Source organism: Rhea americana, unplaced genomic scaffold (genome assembly GCF_003343005.1).
Source record: "Rhea americana isolate MKP2758 unplaced genomic scaffold, rheAme1 scaffold_104, whole genome shotgun sequence".
In the NCBI taxonomy this organism is placed as follows: Eukaryota; Metazoa; Chordata; class Aves; order Rheiformes; family Rheidae; genus Rhea; species Rhea americana.
Window position 1 is genome coordinate 731754 of NW_028185084.1, and position 23420 is coordinate 755173.

General features: G+C 45.9%; 1 protein-coding gene across 1 annotated transcript in view; it reads left to right on the forward strand.

Annotated features, from left to right (window-relative positions):
* The first annotated feature begins 81 nt into the window (after positions 1-81).
* The window catches only part of NEURL1 (neuralized E3 ubiquitin protein ligase 1), a 161484-nt gene continuing 138145 nt past the window's right edge, over positions 82-23420 (forward strand). Inside the window, exon 1 of the mRNA XM_085307797.1 lies at positions 82-192. Within this exon, the coding sequence (XP_085163923.1) occupies positions 108-192 (85 nt within the window). The 5' untranslated portion in view covers positions 82-107. The remainder of the gene's footprint in view (positions 193-23420) is intronic.

Here is a 23420-nt window from a genome sequence, read left to right on the forward strand (position 1 = left end):
CCTCTCCGCGCCGCCGCAGCCCCCGGGGCGGGGGGACAGCCCGGCTCGGTCCGGCCCGGCCCGGCTCGGCTCGGCTCGGCTCGGCTCGGCTATCGGCGGATGCCGCCATGGGGAGCAGCTTCTCCAGCATCCCCGCGCTGCCCCGCGGCGGCCAGGGCCGCCTGCACCGCGCCCGCCACCACCACCTCAAAGGTACGGCGCGGCGCGGCGCGGGCGCCCCACGCGGGACGGGCTGCCCCCGTGGGAGGCAGCTTCGCGGGGGGGTGCCCGGGGCTCCCCGTCCGGCTTAGGGTGGCGRGGAGGAGGGAGCAGAAAATAACCGGTCGCTGCCGCGAGGGATCCCGCGTGGTACCGGGGCGCCTCCGTGCTGCGGCTCTCCACGGGCGGAGGCACGGGCGCGGGTGGGCAGAGGCCGTCCGGCGCCGCCGTCCACGCGCGAGGCCCCCCCCCCCAACCCGGTGCATCCTGCATCCTGCGGCGCATCCTGCGCTGGGTGCTCCGGAGCAGCTGCGCGGACCGAGGGTGCTTTAACCACGGCTCCTTCTCGGTGGCTCTGCGAGAAGAGGTTAAGAAACGCTGCCTGCGCTGCCGCGGACGGACGGGTCAGCCCGGAGCGCAGCGCGGACGACGGACGGCCGCGTTCAGAGCGCGAGGGTGCTGCGAGGGTGCTGCGAGGGTGCTGCGAGGGTGCTGCGGCCGCAGCGGCGAACCGAGCCGCGGCCCTCGGCCGGCGCGAACGTGAAGCCACGCGCGACGCGGTCGTGGCTGGTGCGCGGTGTAAACTGCCAGGGAGGGTTTATCTTTAAGAATCACGCTGTCAGCTGGAAATCTTTCTGGAGCAACCGTGAGCAGATAAGAATTGATAGACTGGAGCCCGAAGGGACATGCCACTTAATCCATTATCACTGACTTACGTGAGATTTCCAAGATGCCACGTATGAATCACCCGAGTTTGTCTTTTATTTTTTTTTATGGCACTTTTCTTTCTTTCTTTCCTCCTTTAATTTCTGTTTCAATTAAATTGCTGCCCATGCTGAGGCAGCAAGCAGAATTGTTTTCACATTGTAATGTAGCAGAGCCTGGAAATCACTCGGGTTTTGAGCAAAGAGTTAACAAGGCACTGTCTATGTTGTGAAAACCAAGCAACTGCCAGGGACAATATGTGCCTTTTCTGTCTTTTTTGAAACCGGACTGCCTCAGGTCCTACATTTAAATGCAGAATAAACAAGTCTGATCAGATCTGACAGGTTCCTGTAAAATGGTCTGGAGGCATAGCAGCAAAAGTATGAATGTCACACAATTTTGTTACGTATCTGCCATTTAACATTTTGCAAAGTGTATTTTAATTGAAGGTCCGCTGTTCTTCTTCCCTTAGTTCCTGACTCAGTGTTAGGGAGCCTTTGGCCACCATCAAGCACTCTCCTCCTAYGTATGACCTCCTCCTAACCTGGTGCTAGGGATAATTTTGGCTTATTCTTGCTAAAGCAGAAGCCATGAGGGCATTAATTTTTCTGTGGAGGTCTGGAGACTCTGAAGTCTGTTCCTGAACCTTTACACCTCTGCTACGTAAGAAGAAAAATCTCCATACATAGTAGGTCTGCTTCCTACATGCATTGACTTTGTCAGTTTTTAGTTCTTTCTCTTATCATTCCTGCAAAACCAGCAGAGCTTCTATTGGACCATCCACAGAACAACACACTAGTTTGTCCCATCCTCTTTACTAAAGCAGAGCTTCTGAAGACCGTAAGATACTTTGGTGGTGTCGAGGGCATAACACAGCACTGTCGCTGAGGTCTGGCATGGCTTGGCATGGCAGAATATTTGCTTTGCTTCTGGTGGCCATACCTAAGAAGGAAAGAGCCCACCCTAATTTTCAGATTTCAGTTTCAATTTATAAACCAGGTAGCTGCAAAAGGCAGGTCTTTCTTGAMGGTATTTGAAGGAATAGATCTGGAACCCTGGGCTGACCTCAGAGTTGCTTTCTGAGTAGGACAACCCTTTAAAACCTGATCTGTCCAGCCCTTTATAGAAGGACTTCATGCTGGTCTTCACTAGAAACTTGTGTATTCCAAGGCAGTATGTCATGCCTGGCTCTGGTATGGTTACTACAGGTATTGGTGTCGCAGTTGTGCCTACAGGTTTTGGTCAGTTTGGAGATAGCGGAAGCTAAAGTCAGTGGAAATAAATCCTCCAGAACCTCAGCAGATCAGGTGCCACAATCTTGATGTGGTTGTTGAAGTCATGGCCAGTGGTCAGAAGGAGGCTGCCATTTGGCAGTATCATGATGAGGAGGTTGAAGTGAGATTATTTTCACCCATGGGTTTTTCACTTGCTTTTCCTCTGGAATGGCAGAAGGTGATCCATTATGTCCTTCCCTAATGCTGAGCAAAAGATTGCGACTGTCTGATAGCAATCTGCTTATGACGCAGCCAGATAAACTCCAGGAGGCTTGTGCTGTCCACCCTGTGTGAAATATGGCTTGTGATGGCTATCACACAAGGTGTGTATGGGTGTTTGAAGTGGAACTGAGCAGAAAATCTCCAGCCATACCTAATCTCCTAGATTCTGAGATGAAAAAGACCGACCAGTCTGTTCCTTTGCAGCAGTGTCTCTGTACTGTTTAATTACTAGTACCAGGGCAGTCTGGCCTGAACTGYTCCAGTCAAAGGTGCCTCTAGTATTTCTCAAGGCATATGTCCCCAGTCCAGCCCATCTCACTGTCCTGTGGTTCTTCCAAGATAAATTATTCAATTTCCTCTCTTAATTCTCCTTTTTAATACYAGTGTAGCTCCTTTAGCTATCCTCCTCATCTAGTGTTACAACTTCCAAATCTCTGCACCTATTGCATTCTTTTCTTAGCTACTGCCCAGCCTTGCTTGATGTATTTAACTGCTCCTGCTGTGCTTTGTGGGTTCTCTGCCCTTTTAGGGTTGCTGTTTAGTTCCCAGATTTGCTGGTCCAGGATGTTAGAAAAGCAATTTTTGCCAGCCCTTGGGGCAGAGGTGACAGCATGGGACCTGAATGCCTTTTTCTGGGCTCTTCAGGCAAGTTGCTCTTTATCCTCGCTTGTCTCTGTGTCCTCAGCTGCAAGAAGGCTTAGCCATTTCAGTAGACAGCAGATCAATAGTACATCGTGAAAGCTAAGAAGTATTGCTGTCTCCTGTTTTAAATCCTTTCCTCCAGCCTCCTAGTCAGTTCTCTTGCTCTTCCCTGAGCATCCTCTTTGGAGGAAAGCTGCCACTCGCCACAGAAAGCTAGCAGGATTTCTTCTAGAAGGTTTTCTCACAGGTAAATGCATCTATGATATTTATGCAAAGGAATGTGCATACAGTATTACAGAACCAGCCCAAAYTGATTGGAGATCTCCTTTTCAGCAGTGGCTGATTACTAATGGGTTATTTTTTATTATTGGTACTGCGGTGGCATATGGAGACTCCCATCAACATCTGAGTCATGTGCGGGCATGGTCTGTGCCTAAAGAGCATATGATATTTACTGCTCTTTTATAGAGATAACCTTTACTTATGTGGGTGGGTGATTTTTGTGGGAGAAGCCTGGGCTTATAGGTCCAAAGTACCATGTAAAACAGGCTGGTAGTACTTTGGCAGGACAGTTTTTAGTCCCTTCTTATACCTAGGAAGCCTCAAGTCAGAGTCAGCAGTCGTTTGCTGAAKGCTGTGAGCCTGCCCTTCTGGCACCAGGCCCCTAGAAAACACAACTCGTTGTGAAGCAAGTTGCCTAGGAGGCAGGGGCTTTGCTCCTTTCCCTCAKGAGGGTTACCAGTCACAGTTACATAATCTTTACCTGTGTTTTAGCAGTTGCTATTCCAAGCATTGTATGTCTCCTTGACACACAAGTATGTCAGCCTTTTTTTCTCCTTCTACTGATATTTTACGAGTGTCTGAAATAAATGCCAAAACGTTAATCTGACCAGGGTAGGCATTTCAGTAATTGTACGCTGTTGACAGGAAAGAATATCCTGCTGCCAGCTCCATTTTGTATACTTGCTAGATAAAACTGTATTGGAAGTAAAAGGACATTAGGGGCTGATAAATACGGGGATTAGAAGAGAGGGTGCAAGCAGTGCCCCTGGGCAAGGGTGCCAGTAGTGAAGCTGTGTCCTGTGCTGCGTGGAGATCAGTCATCATCTCRTAGGAAAAATAACTTCAGCTCCTGTTGCTGTTGTAATTGGTTCTTCTCCGAAGTCTCATTTCATCTTCTTCCGACCTTACGGAGTCAGGAGATTCATTCAGTTGCTGGCCTCCATCACTTACAGCTTTGAAGGTTGCCTCCTGCTTCCCGCCCTTCTACTTTCATTCTCTCCCGGATTGTGCTTGTTTCCCTCTGACCTGTCAATGTGTCCGGGATGTAGGTGCAAGCTTTTTCTCTTCCTAAGATTTTCAGGTTTATATGACCTCTCTTGCAATAGATTTTTTCTCAAGCTACTGAACTTTGATTTATTGCACTTAACTGCCTATAATTGCTCAGTACTGCAAACACAGTAATTTACTAAGCTTACTTGTCATTTACCATATTGCTTTTTGTAAGGCCCTGAAGCTTGTTGATGAAGCAGATAATGGTGCAGTTTGTCAGAAATCTCCCAGGAAGTCACTTGTTGCTTTGCCAACAGGTGATGCTGTGTATTTTGCCCCAGGTCAAGAATGTTGTGTATAGTTGTGATTCTTCCCCTTCCCTCACACAAAAAAGGATATAGGAGAACTGAAAAGGGTTCAGAGGTGGGCAACTAGGGTAATCAAAGGTCTAGAATAATTTCCTGTAAAGAATGATTGAATAAGCTAAGACTCTTATCTTTGGGCAAAGAGACAACTGGGATAGGAAATGATAGGGATCTACAAAATTCTGACTGGCATGTCGAGAAGGGGCAGAGCTCCACTGTTCGCTGTCTCTTCGAATGCAAGAACTAGGAGGACATCAGATGAATTTCCTAGATTCCCCTTTCTTTTGAACAAAAGGAGGTAGTAGCCATCTACAGCGGCTAGTAGGTCTGTAGAGCTCATTGCCAGTGGACATTATGAATGCTAATATGGGTCCTGTTTTAGGGGAGATTGGATGAGTTCAAGAAAGAGGAATTCTTTGAAGTTTACTACACATAGGGACCACATGGATGCACTGCTCTTGTGGGTTTCCTAAGGGCGTCTTCCCAAGTCACTCTTGTTCAGCAGATAAGAGTAATGATGAGATGAGAACTCAAAACTTCTCCACACCAGTGGCAGATGGAGCTAGAGTGTTCAGATASTGCAGAGATAGATGGTGACCATCCCTCCAGCCTGATCTGATGTTGGCTACCATGTAACTGGATCCGTCCTCTTTCTCTTGAATGTCCCTGCCCGGGTTGTCACAGAGTGGTTCATTGCCATGGCAGCCTCAGAGTCATCCATGGAACATCCTGGGTTTATGTGGGAGACAGTACGGATTGTGATGAAGTCCCTATGCARACTCCCATCACATCTTTTTTGGATGAGACATGGCATCTGTGTCTTCTACACATGTCAAAACTGTGTGGTTTTGACAGGGAAAGGTGCTGTTGCATTCCTGGGCAGTTTCTCTTTGCTTACTTTGAACTGCGTGACAAGAGCCTGAGTGGCCACTGCTTCATTTTGTTTCTGAGGCTGCTGAAATAGAAGCTTTTGTGGGTATCCCTGTATCTGGGAAGGTTTTTAATAAAGAGGCTTGGAAGATTTCAGATTTGGCAACCGTTCTTCTTACCTACTGCTGCTAGGATAATTGCAAGAACCAGCTACTTTTGCATCGCTGAAATTGTTGCCTGTGGCAAGTGCATAAGTACATGTTGTTTCACCTACGGTGCATAACTTCATGGTGGCTACTTATTTCAAGCTGAGAATCCACATGTGCTCTGGATTAGTCTGTCTTGAAATTTTAGGACATCTGAGCAATCTAAACTGTCTCGAGGAGTGGGGTTGACAACATGACTATTCCAGGATTGTCCGGATGTTGTTGATCCAAGATGGACTTTAATCGCAGCACTGTGCAAGTGCTCAGTTCTGTGCTGCAAACTGACAAATCCCAAAGTAATTTGGAGAATAAGAGATGAATTTTAATGGAAAATTAGTCTGGCAATGGTTAAAGTTTCTGCTATGACTGCAGCATGTACATGTGAACCTGAGCTAGCTTTTGACCTAGCTAACTTGGGTATTGCTAGCTGTTTAGCTGGGAAGTAGGGTAGACACTTGCAGAATTAACCATACTAAGATACGTGCGGATGCAGTTATGTAGTTAAAATTGAGCTGGGGTGGATTTTCTTCTCCGTTCATTCTTGGGTAAAAGCTGGTAAAAGTGAGTCGTATGTAAAATTCCAGTTTTACCAGCATGTATATATTACTCGTTATTTAGCCTTTTAGTTACTGAAGTCAAATAGAATAATTTTCTAAAGCTGTAGGGCAGAGGATGCCATGGTGATGTTATTTTTATGTAATTCTCTTTTAGTGCACCTTAGTTCAACTCTTTGCTGAAGTGTAGGGAAGGATTCTCCGTTCTCAGAAAAGTGTCAGGTTAAACCTCAGGGCTATTCTATGCACATGTCTGAAACATAAATCTTGATAGTTCTTGACCAGCCTCAGAGATGAAATACCATGCAAGTTTTCTTTCGTTAAAAGACGTTGAATGCGTAAAGTGTAAACATTTTTTGGAAAATTGGTAATGAGCTTTTAGATGGAATAAATTCTAAAGCTACTGGCATTGCTTGCAACATCTCTTCCTTCTTTGTTCCTTCATATTCAATATTTGTGGTTTCATGCTGGTAACAGGGACAATCCCAGACATTCCTGCATGTGTGGGCTTACACACGTGTGCATGGACATATGCAGGGATTCTCTAGTGACTGTCTTTCAGAGGTGATCTCACCATTTTTATGATATGGCCAGAACACACACTGTGTCTTGCATCGGGACTTGAAAAGATTGGCAGCTTCCAGGTTATCTTCCAATTGCATTACAGTTCTTTCAGCGAAGCGATGGCTGGGGAGTTCTGTAACTGGTTATTGCTAACAAGTGCAGCTGCTGGTGAATCGAGCCTGTGGATTAGATATAAGGCTATGTATAAACGTTGGCAATCCTGCTCATGTCTGCCTTTGGCTTGGGTTACTTACTTGTTCGCACTTTCCCCTTTGTGCTTGCTTCCTTTGGCTTGTGCGATGGAGGATGACTGAGTGCAATGTATCAAGTATAATGGAAACTTCACATGACTTAGAAACCCCTACTGAGTGTTTTCCCAGCTGGGCGAGGGGTGTATTCTGGGAAGCAATGGTGTGAATAATTGAAAAGGAGTAAAGTTGATGAAGAAGATTCCACTGACCCAGTGGGAATGTTTCTACTTTTGGGGATATATTCATGTTGGATCAAAGAAAAAGTTCTGTTTACTTTCAGATAAAAGCTTGGTGGATGGTAGTGGCAGATGGGGCAGGTTTGGCACTTTCGAGCATTTTCACACACGTTTCTTAAAGGAGATTCAGAAAGTGTTATAGGTGCATTTCCCCGAAGTGAGGGAAGAGTGATGCCAACATAGGCCTCTTCTCAGGAACAGTCATACCTTTCCTGAAATGCCATTTTTATTTTTAGTGGTAATACTGATTTTGGTAAACAGGGTTTCTCTTTGTAAGAGGGGTCTCAGTGCTTGCGTTCACAAGTTTGATAATGTTTTTGTCAAGCAAATAAAAAGAATTCCTATCTGCAAAACGTATTTATAGTCCCTGAAAGTACTGTATGTGGGCACGGAATTTGCTAAAAGGCAAATAGATCAAAGCACAGCGGGGCCAGAATTTTCCAATGTATCTCCATGTGCTTTTTGGGTTACCCTTTGAGAAGAGGTCTGGTCTTACTGGAACACCAAAGAAGGAGCCGGTGCATGGGATGCTGAGCAGAGTCAGAAATCTGGACTCCCTTGTCCCAGAGGAAATAACTAGGTGCACTTCTGGGGTATTGGTTTCCCTTAATGGGAGCGTGAAAGTCTGAGCCRGGTATGATGTTGGGCTAATCTGAAAGGCTGGCCCCTCTGTGGCTACCATCCATCGGACTTTCACACGGGGGACTGCTCCCCTTCACAGGTGGAGGAGCAGAGGAGCAAAGGATGGACAGCAGAGGGATGCAGATTGCTGGAGTTTCAGTGTCCCATTTCSCCCTTGTGAGCAGCCGCAGCGTGCTTGTCTGGACATCCAGCTTCAGCATCCTTGAAAGCTGTAGCTCGCACCCTGACCCTGACCCGGTCAGAAGAAATGTAATCATATTATGCTTGATTCATTCTAATTCACATTGACTTCCCATATGTCAACATACGATTTTAAAACCCCACTGATCATCTTTTATCCTCTGTTAGGCATAAGCTCTGCTTGATTTCCCTTTAGCTGCTACTTGGATGGAGACGTGCTTGTGTTTGTGCTCTGCTGCTCATCAACACCATCTAATGTAAAGATTAGTGTTAGAGTCTTAGCTTGCTACTGGACAGGCTTTTGCCAGATAAGCCGAGCAACCGTAGATCCAGAGCTTATTTGCAATCCAGATTCCAACTCTTCATCAGACGGTCAGTTCAAATCTCCTTCAGTGATATCTGTTTAATTTTGCGTTTAATTGCTTTGATATTAATCCAGATTTATTTGAGCACCTAGTGCCATTGCATTTTTATATGTATCATGCAGGATCATTTTGGTCCATGATAAATGCTTGGTTTTTATACTTAGTAAGTATTTGCTTGGTAGGAAGGGATGGGATGGTTTCATATAGAAATATTGCATAGCTTTAGAAAGCAGGATACAAATAACTTAAAGTTGCCAACAGAATCTGAGTGAGTCATTTGAACAGATGTGATAGAAAAAGGAGAAGAAATTTGTGCCTCACTAATCTATTATATTGCACCATTTTAGTATGGAAATGCGGAAGGAGGTGAAGTAGTTGAGATTATTTAATTTGTCTATTAAAATGCAGTGAATACATTGTAAAGGATCTGAGTAACCTCTGATACACAGCGCTGGATTTCTACATTCCCATCAACTTTCTGTGTGTCATTTACTATGCCTTCAACAATTACATGCCTTTCAGGTTTAAAATTTACCTATAAATGTGCAAAAAATTCTCCATATTCAAATTTATGAGTACCTTTTTTTAAAAGACCTCTTGCAAGTTCAGGGCTGAGATGCCAAGTGATAAGTCCTGACAGCTGAGAGCCTTATTCCTCCAGYTGAAATCTGTCCTGCATTAGTTGTGGCAGAAAGTTCTTACTATCTGCTTGGATGCCTAATGGCCTATRTAAATAATCTGGTGTTGAGTGCATTTCCTTTAGGCAGTTCTCAGCCAGTGTTGGTGTACGTTGGCGGCCTTAGCAGAGGGATTAGAAATCAGCTTGAGGTTTCAACTGGAAAAGAGGTGGTTCTGCAGCAACGAATGGAGCAAACTCTGGTAGCTCTTGCCCATGCTCTGTATATTTGTTGGCTGAGCAGCTAATGTCAGTCTCCAGCTGTCAGTCCAACCTGAARCCCAGGAGGAAAAATTGCCAAGGGATGAGTGGGAAGAGAGGTTGAGGGTAAACTCCCAATTGGGAGTGTTAATACTACGTTGGTTATGAATAACCTCAATGCAAAATTAAAAAAAAAAAGGTTTCAGATGAAGTTGTAACACAGGGAAATGTCAGGCAAATTTAAAATTTTGTACTTGCCGTGGTCTTACAACAAAGGTTTTGTGATACACACCCTGCAATGCTGCTATAATCTTGCTATCTAATCTTCCAACTCGGAATATGACAGAAGATTACAAGTAGGAAAATAATTCAGTGTAGCTTTTAGCTATTTTCCCCTTGCTTCTGCTGGAGCATTATTGCTGTGCCTCTTGCAATTCATATGGAGACAACGTTATTCAGAAGTACAGAATGTCACTAGGAGGAGGAGAGTTCRGATAAAACCCTGAAGATTTATGACACAGTTTAGATAAGGCCGTGTAGGGACTGCGATGAGGGAAGTCACGGTAATTCACAGTCTAGCAGCGTTTTTCAGGGTGTGATGAGAACTTCTTTATGCCAAATGTATTGTGTCAGATACGGAGTGGGTCGTATTTTAATGAGGTGCTTTAARTGGTGGCCTGCAGAGAGAGCCGGTTGCCTAATGAGTAACTGAGACACATTGCACAGTATGGGCCCTGTCCATRCGGATTTAGGACAGGATCCAAAACCAACAGAAAGACCCTAGAAAATGTTTAAGTACTGAAATCCTCTTCTCTGGGATGCAGAGGTGTGGTGGAGGACCTTAGAAAATGATAAAACCRGAGGAAATTGTGTCTTAGGGCAGCTATTGCCAGGAGGCAGAGAAGAGAGCTTCTGCCATTCCCTTGTCCTAAAATAGGCTGATGTCTAGGGAGGTAAGATGATTTATTTATTTTTTGCACAGCAACTCGGCAGCAGCAAATTCATCTGTTCCGCACAGCAGTCCTGCATCCATGAATTCCCGCAGAGCTGGTTTGATGCAGTCCAAGGATCCCGCTTTGCCGCCCTGGGAAGGGCTGGGGCTGCAGCGCTGCCCCCGTGCTTCCAGCCTGCCAAGCTCCCTGGGCCAGCACAGACCCCCGGGCACCTCCGGGACCCTCTCCCTGTTCAGGAAAGCAYTGACAGCTTCATCCTGAGAGGAGGCAACCCTCTCCAACTGCCACGGGCTTCGCTCTGAAGTGAGGTGCTTCTGCCTCTTCTAGCCCCCTGAAAAGCATCCTTAAACACTGTTGAAAGCCAAAGAGTCAAAGGGCATGCCTGACTGCCTGGCTGAACTGGGGCCTGATATGGCTGCAAGATCCTTTAGCCCCATCCCCTCCTTTCTGATATTTCCAGTTTAAATTCCCAGGTATAAGCAATCAGAGGTGTGGGCAGCTGAAATGCTTTCTGGACATCGGCTCTCTTAAGCTTAAACCTATTCACCAGGAAGGAAAGTTTCTCTTGATTAGGTTCAGCAGCGAGATTAGATTTGCTGTTGCAACAGAGGTTTTACATAGGACAAAATGCTCCCAGAAGTACTTTTTAATAGAGCTTCTAGACTGAAGTAAGGTTTTATTAATGAGAGGCTCCCAAGCCATATTGCACACTGTAGCTGAGCAAGGTGCTTTTGCTCTGATTCTGGGGCCTGATTGAATTCAGTGGTGGATGCCAAGTATTTAAGTCCTTGCATGGGTTTATCTGTTAAATTAGAAAGGGTTAAAAGTAGGAGTTATTTTTGGAATAAAAATTTTAAATAGTGATGGAGAGTTCCAGCTAGATATTGGATAGTATTTTGTTAGTATATGTGGTTGTCCAATTTGTACTGCTCAGACCATCAGAACAGAAACCTGTAAGGATAATACGTTGCTCTAGATTTACACCAAAATACTTGAGCTGAGTTCAGAGAGCTTAATGTCTTTACTTGTGACATTCATTGGTATCTTTGAGGATCCAGCCAAATGCAGAGCCAGAGCTCTAGGCTAGAGAGGCCAGTGATTACAAAATGGAGCTGCTCCATTGCCTCCAGTTCATGGCAACGTGGGAACGTTCAGGGAAAAAGGAAACTTTGCAAGCAAAGTAATGTATGTTTCATTCAAGGTCTCTGCAGTTCATAATTTTCATCTTTTGCAATTGTATTTTTACAATTAAATACAATTAAATTATGTTTATTCTGTATGTACAATTGCATATAATTTATTGCTATGCAATTGCAATTTTTGCTGTAGTTATCCGTATTTGTATATTAACGTGATGGAGGGGGTGTTTTAATTTTAAATATGTCTTCTAGCATATTGATAAGTGGCCAAACCCCTAGAAAAGCTGTTACTTTCTTTGGAAACCATCCCAAACACACCTCTTGATTCATTTTGCTCTCTCTTCCTCCTACCAGTAGTCTGTTGTGTWTCTTGTTTAATTTAYTCTGTAACTTCACCTTAAATAGCCYCTGACATTTATTTTTGTTTATAGCTCATTTATGGTTCTTTAGAGTTTTAWTTTTTTGATTCTATTTTCTCATCATCWTCTTAATCATTTCTTTATTGATATTAGACTTAATTTAGCCTTTTAAAATTTCCATGGGCTACCTTGAAGCCCTCGAATGGTGATTACTTACAGCCAAACCAAGACTCAGGATGAGACTGAACTGTTGATCYATAAGCTTCAGGCAAGTTAGCTCACTTCCAGTGCCTCTGAGCTCAAAATTGCTATTAGTAACTGCTACTTATAAATTGCCTTCTGTGTGCCACAAAATAAGAAGATGCTGTGACTGTTTATGACAGTTAAAATGCCCTGAAGTAATCAACTAAAAGCCAAACATATAGGGAAAACATACCCTGTATAGGAAGGTTATTGTATAACAGAAAAGCTGTCTGTCTTTGTCTGTAGGTCACATTGACAGGCAAGCTAGAAATATGTGTAAGATAGAGACCTAGACATGCTAGTTTTCAGGGGAAACTCCATAGCTGCTGCCATTGGGCTATTTTCAGGTGTTTAGATGAGTGAATGACTCAAACATAGTTTAAGCCTGTGACTATTTCATTTCCATAGCAATGCAAATACGGTACATAAAGGCTAAGAGCTCTGCATCTAATTTAGCAGTGTTGCTTTAGCAACACCATGCAGGATGCAAATAGTCTCCTTGGTAACACTTCCTAAGTGTCATTAGCTAAGTGATGGTTATAAACACGGAAGCAGATCAGAATGAGAGACAGGCTCTTGCCTGGTGTCTTTTTATAGCCCCAGACATCGTGATTAGCAGGATGGTGAAAGGAGAGAGAAAAGATGCTTTGAGGACTGTCGCTCTTGTTGGCGTTTTGCATTTTGTGCTTTGGAAGAGCACACCTGCGCAGACTGGGTTTTCTGCGAAGGGAGGGCACTGTCCCTGCTCGCAGACCTGCGTGTCAGAGGCTGCAAAACTGTCCTCCATCCTCTCCTGGACAGCAGCCCTCCTGCCCTTCTCCGGGCATACCCTGTACCCCTGTCTCCACAAGCTTTAAATCTACAGGTTACGAATGGGAGGGGGAACGAGAGCTCACAGCGCAGTGCTAACCTGGCCCTGCTGCCTTTSCTCCAGACTCCCGAGCGCTGCGGGTGCTGGACCTGCCTCTGGGCTGCTCTCAAGTGCCGGCTCTGTTCCCTTTCCTTTAAAACATTTCACCTGCTCCGTATCTTTGCTCTCCAAAGCCAAATTTAGGCTTATTTGCAGAATTTTGAAGACTATTTCTCAGGAGGTAGCAGCACAGTAGGGATCGAAGTGGGAAACAGGGTTACTTAATGCTCAGGAACAGGGCTGTTGTTTCTGCTGTTGGCGCTGTCATATTGAAAGAGTCATGTATGGAAGCAGCTTTTCCAGCACTTATGATAACTGATTTTTTCCCAAAGCCTCAGCTGTTGGACTGGAGGGGTTACACAAACATACTAGCTTTTGTTCAAAAACTCCTCAGTTTTGTACACTCCTCTTAACTGAGAAAAACTAAAAGATATAAAAAGAATATGACCTAATGGCTCAAAAATCAGAAGGCCATCAAAAGAACTACCAGTGCTTTTGTTTTAAACTGACCTTTATTTCAGTCTCTCTGGGTTATGCCTGTGGATCTCATCCATGGAGTCTGAATTCTTGATAATGTCAACTGGACACATGAAAGACAGTGAGGAAAAGAGCCAAGTCCCCAAGGGCATCAGAAGAGGTTTATTCTGGTTTGAGATGAAAGTTTGGAAGAGCAGATGGTTTTATAAAGCTTGACCCTGCTTTGGTGGAAAGAGGTAGTTGGTGGACTTTTGTGGTGTTTTTTTCAGAAATCCTCTGAACCAAAGCTAAGCCAGACCCTTGCAGCCAAGCGGTGCCTGAACTGTGATGTTCAGGTCCACACGTAAGGCTAGTGACTTGGGACTGTCCAGTCCAGTGGTCTCTCTGTCATTTCAGCAGCGTGCAGCACCCTGCAATTCAGATATATGGCAAAAGACAGTCCCAGTGACTGTGKTTTTTTTCCTCTGTTCTAATCCAAGCACTGAATTCAAAGGCCAATGGTCTCTCTTTTCAAGGAGAACTCACCGAAAAAGCCTAACCCTCCTCCAGAGGCCTTTTTCCCTCCCACATGCTCTTGGCATTCATCCATCTTCATATCGCTCTTATCTCATGGCTGCTGCTCTAAATGTCAGTGCTAATTAACATGGGCCCTTGGTCTTCCGTGTTTTTAAGGTGAGTTACAATCGAACGTTTGTTTGTGAGATGGGAGCCTGTACATCTCCACCTTCCCAGGGGAAGCCCGTGGGGCTGTTAGCCTTGTGCATGACAAGTTGCAAGAGGCAAAATATGAAAATATGAAAAACTGCTTCACCTCTACAATGTCGAATGCGTGCAAGTGAAGCTCTCCTGCTGTGGATAAGAAGCGTTTCCTAAGGCTTCCAGAGATTAAAATAGAAAGTCCGAGGTCCCCGTACCGAATTGCCCYCATCCCATCCCTGTGCTGAGATTCTGGGATTTTGCTGGAAAGCACTAGCGAGTTTTCTGCATTGCAAAGGAGACACTGSAGTCACTAGATCCTCGGATGCAGTTCCAGCCCTAAGGCAAAATGCTGCTGCCGTCACTGTGCAGCATAGCGGGCTTCATGCAGTAGATCTGGGGACTGGTTGGAGGTGAGGTTTGTCCCAGCATTGCCATGTGTTCTGCAGCAGAGTCACGGAGCAGCTGTTCCTCACCATCATGGCCTGTGGCTTAGTGGGACTTGGGAATTTGGACGCGTGACTTTGCTAAATGGCAGCTCAGCCCTCAAAGTTCCCTCCCTTCTGCTGTATGCAGAGGAGAGCATTTCTGTCTTGTGTCCCCCGGACAGCCAAGTTGCTGCATTTCTGCCACGTGTCATCTGGATACTGAATTCTTAAACGTTCGTGGGCGTTATCTTTTAGAGCAGCTTGAGATGGATAGCAAAATGATCTTTCTCCCTGATAATCCTTGTGTGTCTCTGTTGCAGAGATGGAGTGAAGCTTGTGTCTTTTGGGGAGAATCAAAGGGTGCGTGGGATAAGTGAGGGTTTTTCTGTATGCCCTTTCCCGGTGCTCTGGGTTCCCAGTGTTTCAGCCCAGACTGCACTTGCGCCACGGAGGCTCGGCCAGAATAGCACCTCTGTGTGACGCTGGTTCAGTGCAAATTCAGCAGAAAGAACAACTGCTGTTGCATTCCCAACTCCGCTTCCTGCAGCACCTGGGTTTTCCTTGGAGATCTCCTGCTCACACATGGAGCCAGCCTAGCTCTGAGGGCAGTTGGGAGCACAGGCCCCTGCTGTGAAGCCATAAGCCAAAAATCCTCTGGCTTTCAGCTTGTGCACCTGTGACGAGAGAGCTCTGGCTTTTGTGCAATTCCAAATGCCCTTAAACAAGGGTTTCGATGGAAGCAGAGCAGCCTTAGGCCCCCCTTTTTTTTCCCTAAACCTTGTGGGTTTTTTCCCCCCATAGTGGGAATCAGGAGTTCACACTCCACTGGAGCTTCCTAACCTACAAGGAAATCCCTTCTTTTCTCATTTGCTTAGTGGTTTATTAAACTTGGATATTGCTCTTCGCCATGCAGCCAAGGTTAGAGGGTTAGAGTGCGAGCGTTGCACTGCGGCTCTGACGAGGGCTGCTCAGTCCCTGGGCAACGTGCTGTCCTTCGCTCCCCGCGTCCCTTACGGCACGGCTCCTTTCCCCCGTGTGCCAGCGGGGACGCGGCTCCCACCCACACTTGCCTGCCTGCGCGGGAGGAGAAGTTGCCCGGGGTCGGATGCTGCCCCTCCGTCCTTCCGCTGCGGTCTGCTAGTCTCCACGTGAGACCACAGTGACCCCCTGTGCTCCCCTCTGCWGGAAGACATCCTGGTTCCTGATCCAGCACGTGAGACTCCCGTATCTTCTCTCTGCACCCCGTTCGTGACCTCCAGGTCTGCTTTTGCTGCCTGTGAATACGCTCCTTTGCAGAAAAGCAAGCAGAAGAGTTTCCCTCCTTCCCAAGCAACCTGGGCAGCCGTGAGGCAACTCTCATTTTGAYGCAGACATCTCTCTTGTTCAGGATTCCCCTCTGATGGCGGATTACTTTCTGCAATTCTCTTTTAGCTCAAATGCGTTTATGATCACTTCTGTCCRCTTCCTCTGCAGCTGGGAGCTGCTTTCACTCCCATGCAGTCATCCGCAGTGTCTCATGCAGGCACYGCTGACACCCCTATCCGTTATTTTTATATTTTTAGTGATCTTCCTTGTGCAATAGCAAGAGTTATGTTTTTGATGAGCATCTTCTTAGCAGAATATTAATGTATATAATTAAGATAGTATTTGGCTCTTGAATCACACTTTCATCCAAAAATTGTCTTAATTACACAGCTGCTCCTCTAGGAATGAAGCTGTGTTTGTTTTAAATGCTTAAATATGGAGCTAGGGGCTAAATTTCTTTATCTAAGAAGAAAACCTCCATTTCTGATTTCTAGCTAGGTTGTAAACAGTGGTTCCTCTTTTTTAAGGAGAGGAAGAAGTGAAGAGAATTGTGTAGYTGATTTTCGTTTTCATCTCCTACATAAGGAGATGAGGCACAAACCCCTTTAGTTTATTTTGCTCTTTCTAAGTTATTGAAGGAAAAATCTTGAGGATCTTGCATTCTTTGGGTTGGTTCACATGGTATTTTTTCTTCCTTTAACCTCTTGAGACTCAGGCACCCCTGAAAGCCTGAAAGAATCTGAAGAGTAAGAAAGACACCTGTTTTTTACCAACTTCCAGTTAGCAAACCATAAAACTAGCTCTAGCAGTTTAACCTCTTGATGTTCTAACAACATGGAAGAAAAGTGTCTCCAGACAAGCCTGCARGATTACTTTAGCTTTCAGTGATGCAACTGAGAACTTACGCTCAATTTTGCTATCAATTCTTCAGCTTTAAACACCGCAGCCCCTCCTGCAAATACGTTAGCGTTTGGAAGTATGCAATAAATCAGGTTATAGCCACCCTTCTTTAACTCTTATGCACAAGATTTCGGCAGTGGAGGTTTGATTCAGAGAAGATGAATGAGGATAGTTAAAGTCAAATAGATAGAGAGCTCATTAAAAAACAAACAGAACAGCCTCTGCTTCATTATGCGACTCTTAACTGCACYGTGAGAACAGAAGTAGTTCTCATTAAAGTCCCCTGGCAGCCTTGTTCTCTTCATCTTCTTCTGCAAACTCACTTGCAACCTCCTAGGAGCTCTCGGGGACCGGAAACCAATCTGCATCTTGTACGGGGAGGAAAAGGGGGGAGGACAAACCGAGCGCGCCCGTATACGTATGCGCACAGCTGAATGAGGGTAGCATCCGCGCCCCATCCGAGCCGACCGCGTCCGTGCGGCACGTCGCCCTCCTCCTGCATCTCAGCCTCTCTGCCCTGTAGCCCTGGTAATAGCTGCGTCCTCGCCCGGGTGATGGAGCCAGGCTGGGCACCGCCGAGGCGGCTGGGCACCTCGTGCCGTCGGCATCGCTGCGCGGCGGGGTCGGAATAGCTCCCGCGGGCCGGGGACAGAGCTTCACTCTCCRTACTCGAGCCCCTGCCCAGACTGAAGCCCGCAACTACCTGGAAAATCAGGATAACCTGCTTGGTGCAGAGTATCATCTGTAGGCGTCCTGTGCCCTTTTATAACCACAGTTGCCCGACCAGTTCAGAGTCTGATTTACCCACTATCCATCCCAGTGTGGGTGGGTTTGTTCATTTCTGTTGGGTTTTTAAGTGCATATGTTTTGGGGGAAGGGAGAAAGTAAAAAAGCTGTGATTTACTCAGAACATGGAWAAAATCCAGCACAAGCAACGAAATATAGTGTACAGCAGCCTGCGCGAAAAGCATTAAGGGCTGCAGAATGTTATTCAGAGCTTCCAGTTCACTAACACACCTTCAGCCATTAACTTCAATGAGGCTTTCACTGTTGCTTTATTGAATAGGAAAGCTTACCTTCATGAGATCCTGCCTGGGTAGATACAGGGAATGAGAAAAGAGTCCTGGAAAGGACACTGGACAGTGCTTGAAAGGAAGACTAGTAGTTTTGGAAAAGTCAGCTATTTTTAAAGCAAAGCTAAAATAAATTTTCTTTTTAAAAAGATGTATTCAAGAGAAGGCTGCATGACTCTCAGTACTATTAGTACAATAGCCCAAGTGGGAGATAAATGTTTTGTTTAAGGGAATAAAAATGCAATATCTCATGAGCAAATTATTACCACATGCACTGGAGAGGTATACAGCAAATAGCAGCTTTCTGCTGTTTGTGATCGCAGCTCCTGGAAAAGATTTGGAGCCTGTAAGGCTTCTGTCTGTATCAGTTGTGCTTCTGCTGTAGTTTGCCCCAGCACAGCCACCAGTTCAGTCGCAGTGTTAGTAGCACTGGGAACGCTAAGTCACCGGAGTCCTTGATATTTTAAAGCAATATATTGTCTAATCCTGTTCAGTGCAGTTTCATTGGCATCATGCCTGAATGCCAGTCACAAGGGCTCCCTCCATCCAATTTTATGTGGAAAATCATTCCAAAGTTTTAATTAATTTTAATTCATGATTGCAGAGCAATTCAGTGTGCACAGATGGAAATCAGTAGAGAAGTGTTAGTTCATTTTGCTTTAATATTTTTTATGTATACGTATGTTTTACTAAAAAAGAGTTACGGCTTACTCAGAACCTGGACTGGACTGTGCCTGACTGTTTAATTACTGTTTACACAGAAGTAATTTGCAAAGTGTTAATTTCGGAAATCAATACACTCCAGTTCAATAAATATTTAATGCTCCCATCTGCGATTTTTAGGTTAGTTACCAACCCTGTTAAATGAAGTCTATGAAACAGTTGTCTGCTGTTGACATAAAGAAGGTTTGGAGATCCAGCTTGAATGGAAACCTAGAAAAAAGTAGGCTTCCTAAACCCAGCTGTATTCTCTTTTCTAGATTAAATATGCAAAGGGAGAAGACTGCATATGGAAATAGCTTTATAGCAAATAGGCCCGTATAAAATTGCATCTTAATTTTACATTGAGTCTTTCCTAGTGARACTATGTATCATGAGTCTGATGGCAGCTCACACCGCTATCATCAGAGAAAAAGCTCTCACAGGAGGGTGATTAGTCCTTGTAGTAATACCGGGGATGGGTAGACTGGGCAACTAAGCTGTAGTAAGAACATGAGACTGACTTGGTTGATGCCTCTGCTAAACCTTGGAGCATGGTCTGTAGAAAATAAACATAYCCAGGCACCTGTGCGTGCTCAGGTAGGTGGACTCCTGCTGCTGYTCCTTRAGAGTATAGGGTTAAGTTCTGAACMACCAAAAATGCTTAAGAACAGGTCTAGCTCTGAGCGTGTGAGTAGCTTCTCTGAGCATGTATCGGCCGAATGCCACCTTGGCCTGGCAAATACGGAGCCTGGATTTCTCAACCCAGCTGTATTACAGCCAAGTTTGCTGGCCTTGGTCGTTGTTCCCTGGGCCTTAGCTGGTTTATCTCAGTTTTCCCATCTGCAAAAATGGAATCACTTCCATGGTATATTTTAAGTGTTAGTTAATGTTTGTAAAACTCATGGGGAGAGACACATTTTATGAATCACCTACCTGTAACATGTAGCATTTTTACCATTGGGAAACGCCTAATAAAACGAAGGGTGTGATAGTTGTCTAAAAGAGCAAAGGGCAAGAGGAGGTGGAGAGGAATGAGGCTGAGCAGTAATTATCAGGAAAAAGAGGTGAGAGAGCAGGAGAGGGGGCAGCCTTGCTGGGAGACATCCCAGAGCAATGCAGCAAGCTTGGCTCTGGTAGCAGGTCTATCCACCGGCAACCCCAGGAGGTTGGCCACTGCCTCTCTTAGGCTTTGCCACCGAGAGCCTGGGGCTCCTTCTGTCCCTGGCTTAATTTGCAGTCCTGACAAAACGCAGGCAGCGGCCTGGGGTTGGCCAGCTGCACGGGTTGCCTGTGAACGTCTGCTGTGACGTTCCCACGGACGAGGTGCTCCTCCACGGTCATGCAGCTCGCTGGCGTCATTGAATGAGAACAGACCAGAGGCTGAGGCTGGAGGGTCACGACAGTGACAGTATCTGAAAACGAAACAGCAGCTCCAAAGACCAGATTTCTTGGAGAAATACAGGCCTGGGTATGGGGAACAGAGCAGCAGGAATGGAGGAGGAGAACGGGCTGGGAAGAGGCTGTATGTTTCAGAGAGGAAGATGTGCAGGTGGGAGTTTGGGAAGAGGYAGCCATGGGGAACACGAGGGATCAATCTTTGGATTAGTTTTAGGTCCAATTCTCACTGTCTGGGTAAAAGAGAAGCACCAACGCCTCGCACTTGTTCTGCTGGTTGTGCTTGTACAGGCGCCTTGCTGTACCTGCGTTCRTGACCGTGCCTTCGTGTTTCATTAGCTGAGATGTCCGGACGTTGCTTCAGCTGAGCGGAAGGAAGAGAAAAGCTTTGGGACCTGAGTGTTAAAAGGATCTAACGCCTCTGCCCACGTGAGTGGGAGGGTGTGTGTGGGCGTCCAGTGGGGAGCTGGGATCCCCGTAGGTCCTGGCAGCCTCTGCCACTGATTCACTGTAGCTGCTGACTTCATTTTCTGTAAAAGAAGGGGAAGTAAAAATTGTCTCCCTCAGGCTGCGTAGCTGACTATTTAATTACTGATATTCATAGAGGACTTGGAGCTCTCTGGATGGGATTGCCCCGCRCCAATGCAAATGTCATTGCTCGCAGTACAACACAGGCCTTGATGATTAGTTCTGTTTTACTGTTTTTCTGGTATAATTATGTTTAATTCATGTGTTGTTTCATCAAAGTGTTTGCCACTCAGGGCTTGGCCTCATCTTCTTAAATAGCTGGATATAAAATTACAATGTGTTCCTCCAGTGAGACCATATTTCCAGAACATCATGACAGCTTTATTATGACACAGAGTTTTCTGTTTAACTAGAACAGATATAGTGAATTATCCTTTTAAAAAATCAAACTCTCTTGTGGTGGATCATTAGACTTATGCTATTTTCTCTACAGGGTTGCTCTAAATCAACATATTAAGGCTCTGTAGCTGGGCCATTTGTGCTACGGTCTTTAAGCTTTCTTGCTAGGTCAGGACAGGCCAGTACTCTTCACGGGAGGCAAACTGCAAAGCACCATGCAGAGCATAAGATTTTCCAGCACAAGAGTTTCTGCCTTTGAGCCCTTCCCCAGCCTAGTGCTTAGCTCCAGGGATTATTCGGAAAGCGATGAAACAGTGGGACTGACCCTCATCTCCCTAGGGTACCTGGAGCTCCATTTGAACCTGGAATAGTGTGTCTGCCAGGACCAACTCCCTGGAAACACCGGCCAGCCAACACTATCACACCACCCAAGTCCTGGGGTGAAGTTGGGCTGCTGAGCCCCGTTTGCCTTCCTGGGCAGGGCTACATGTTGGAGACCCTGGGGTGAGACGTTTTCCAGGTTACATCCTTTTTGATACCTAGCAGGCCATGTCCAGCTTCACATACGTGACTTCATTTGACAGATGCGTCTGCTTCATTTTAGTTCCACCAGAAAAACAAAATGCCCCCGAATGTGTGAGGAGACTTTTCTGCTTTAAGTGGGATGCTGCTGCTGAGTTGTAGCTGAGTATTGCGGGCTCTGCAGATGGCCTTCAGGACAGATCTGGAGCAATGCAATCCTCCCTCGCACAACTCCTGGGGTGCTGTCTTTCCCTTYGCCTCATGCTTCTGTCCTCCCACCACGCCATCTGCTTATTCCTCTAAGCCTCTGTTGAGACACCCTCATTTTGTGACTCGCCGTTTCCATCCCCTGCTGCCCCCACGAGCTGCGCACTCCTGAGTGTGGCGTTCCCGTCCCCGCGGTCCCGGTGTGATGGGTGACGTGGCGTGCCGTTGGCAGGGAGCGCCTGCTCACTCACGCGGTGGCAGACGTACAGGGGAGGTGGTGTGGAGCCAGGGTCGTGCTGAATTGTTTGCTTTGGGGTTGCCTAGCGTAAACCTTTTAGAAGCATAAAAATGTACATGGCTGCTCTGCTGATGGAAATACACCGTGGGCAGTTGTAAGATGGATGAACGCCTGTGCCTGTAACTACAAATCTATAGTTCAGATAATGTTTTTAGTGATGTATTCAAACTATTGTCCACAAATATTCCCTAGCGTGTTCCTGCATGTAAAAAGGCTGATTTGTTAAAGCCTAATGGGACCCAAAAGAAATTGCTTCCTACAGCCTTTATGCTGTGCACTAGAGACATCCAACAGCAAAGATCTTCTAGTGCACTTCGTGCAAGTGCTGCTGTAGTGGATGCGGGAGCCTTCCAGATAGGTAAATATGTAAATCAAATGAATAATGACAGTTCTGCATTAAAAGTTTTGCTGGATTATGGAGCAAGCTTCCGAATTGCTACTGTGATGGGCTACCTCTGTTTAACCAGACACCACACTCAGATGCTCTTCTCGGTTTTCATGGGAATGGTGATGTGCCAGAAGAAAAAAAAAAACGAAAACATGAGAAATGGTTTTGGAAGCATACAATTTGCAGTATTACTGTGGTGCAAGTCACTCTCTTCTAGGCTTTTAAACTTTGTGGGGCAGCAGGCAGCAGGTGCTGAATGGCTGCTCTATGGCTTGATTAACCAGCATCTAACTTCAGAAAATCTCTGGTGGCTGGAAATAAAAATTAAATTAAGCAATCATTTTGGCTAACAGCTATGCCTTTACTGCTAGCACCCTCAGTATCTCTTCAGCTGAAAGGAGGAGTGGGGTCTCAGATAGTTTTCTTGCTGTTTTTATCTGGTTTTCTGAGGAAGCAAGACCCACTGGTGTGTGTGGTGGTGGGGAGGTCCTAAAGAGTGCGAGGCAATTTCTATGCCCACTGTCTCCTTTGCAGCAATCTCTATAGGAGAATATAAATTAAATACTGYAGCAACCTACTTGTTAATGGAGGACAGCATGGTCTACTAGTCACAGCATGACTTAGTGGAGATGAATCCCTCTGCTTGATGTYCCTAGCTCTCCCACGCAGATACCAAGGCATTTCACCTCTCTGTGCCTCGCTGTGCCAATGAATAAAGGAAGGAGAAATGTAGAGCTGCATTATTATTACAGTTTAATTCTAATCAGAGCAGAGTGGCAGGAAACAGCAGGCTGTTCTCGGTTCCTGCTGCCGTCATTTAGACCTAAGCTTCTGCCTCAGAGTGAGTTCACAGGCAGGTTGAGCTGATCTCTGCTGGGTCTGCTGTGGTCACTCCGTCTCTGCCATCATCACATGAGAGAATGCAGCCAAGGGGATGCTCTTGGCCAAAAAGCAATTACTCTTCTTCCTAGCTCCTATCCTGGAAGTTTAGTTTTTGACCGATCACCTCTCTGAACTGCTTTGCTCTGCCATGGGACATGTTCTGAAGTAAGAGATGAGGCAGGATGGGTTGGCCAGGGGAAGGAGCCAAATCACACCCCTGCATGGACCCTCTCAGGTGACTGTTAAAAATCAA